We start from the raw sequence: 892 nt of genomic DNA, 5'->3' as shown, positions 1-892 counted from the left end.
CTGGGAATGCTGGAATTGCTCCCACCATTGATCTGTGGATCCAATGGAGGAACTGGGAATGCTGGAATTGCTCCCACCATTGATCCAAGGATCCAATGGAGGAACTGGGAATGCTGGAATTGCTCCCACCATTGATCCATGGATCTCAATGGAGGAGCTGGGAATGCTGGAATTGCTCCCACCATTGATCCAAGGCTCCAACGGAGCAGCTGGAAATGTGGGAATTCCTCCCTCCCATGGACACAAGCCCTTCCCAAGAAGGACACTTGGTGGGAACCACTCAGGAGTCTCCTTCCCACCTCCCACTCCCATTTCCCATCAAATTCCAGAGGTTATCCCATCCCTACCTTGACCACCAGGATGTATCCGTCGGGAGGCACGAGGCTGATCTCGTTCTTCAGCTGCAGCACAGCCCGGACCAGATCCATGACATTCCCGTACACGGGATCATCCGTGCGGTCCAGGTTGGCCGTGGGCGCCGGCTGGATGGACTGCCAGGGAACAGGGATACGGCGGGATCAGACGGATCCCGGGAAAAACAGGGAAGGAGCGACATCTGTCTGCGAAGGGTGTGGTGTTCCCATCCCTGGAAGTGGCCAAGGAAAGGTTGGATCGGCCTTGGAGCAACCTGGGATAGGGGAATTCCCTGCTCATGGAATGGGATGGGATGGAAGGTCCCTTCCCATCCAAAGCATTCCGGGATTCTGGGATCCAGGAAACGCAGAATCCATCCCGAGGGATTTTTATGGAAGTTGGGGATGGAAAAGGGAGGAAAAGGGAAGGGAGACCCTTCCTGGAATGCTGAGATTCCCAGGGAAGCCCCTCGTTCCCTAAATTCTGTCCCAGAGAGGAGTTGGGGTGGGGATGGATCCAATGGCAGGCTGTGAGCGCC

At 55.8% G+C, this 892-nt stretch overlaps 1 protein-coding gene across 1 annotated transcript in view; it reads right to left on the bottom strand.

Annotated features, from left to right (window-relative positions):
• PTK2B (protein tyrosine kinase 2 beta) overlaps positions 1 to 892 on the bottom strand; it is a 33337-nt gene that overhangs the window by 2137 nt on the left and 30308 nt on the right. The window contains exon 28 of the mRNA XM_017727804.1: positions 339 to 491. Within this exon, the coding sequence (XP_017583293.1) occupies positions 339 to 491 (153 nt within the window). The remainder of the gene's footprint in view (positions 1 to 338; positions 492 to 892) is intronic.

The sequence above is a fragment of the Corvus brachyrhynchos genome, unplaced genomic scaffold, assembly GCF_000691975.1.
Source record: "Corvus brachyrhynchos isolate BGI_N302 unplaced genomic scaffold, ASM69197v1 scaffold222, whole genome shotgun sequence".
NCBI classification, from domain to species: domain Eukaryota; kingdom Metazoa; phylum Chordata; class Aves; order Passeriformes; family Corvidae; genus Corvus; species Corvus brachyrhynchos.
Note: the sequence above shows the minus strand (reverse complement) of the source record. Positions and strands in the feature narration are given on the sequence as shown.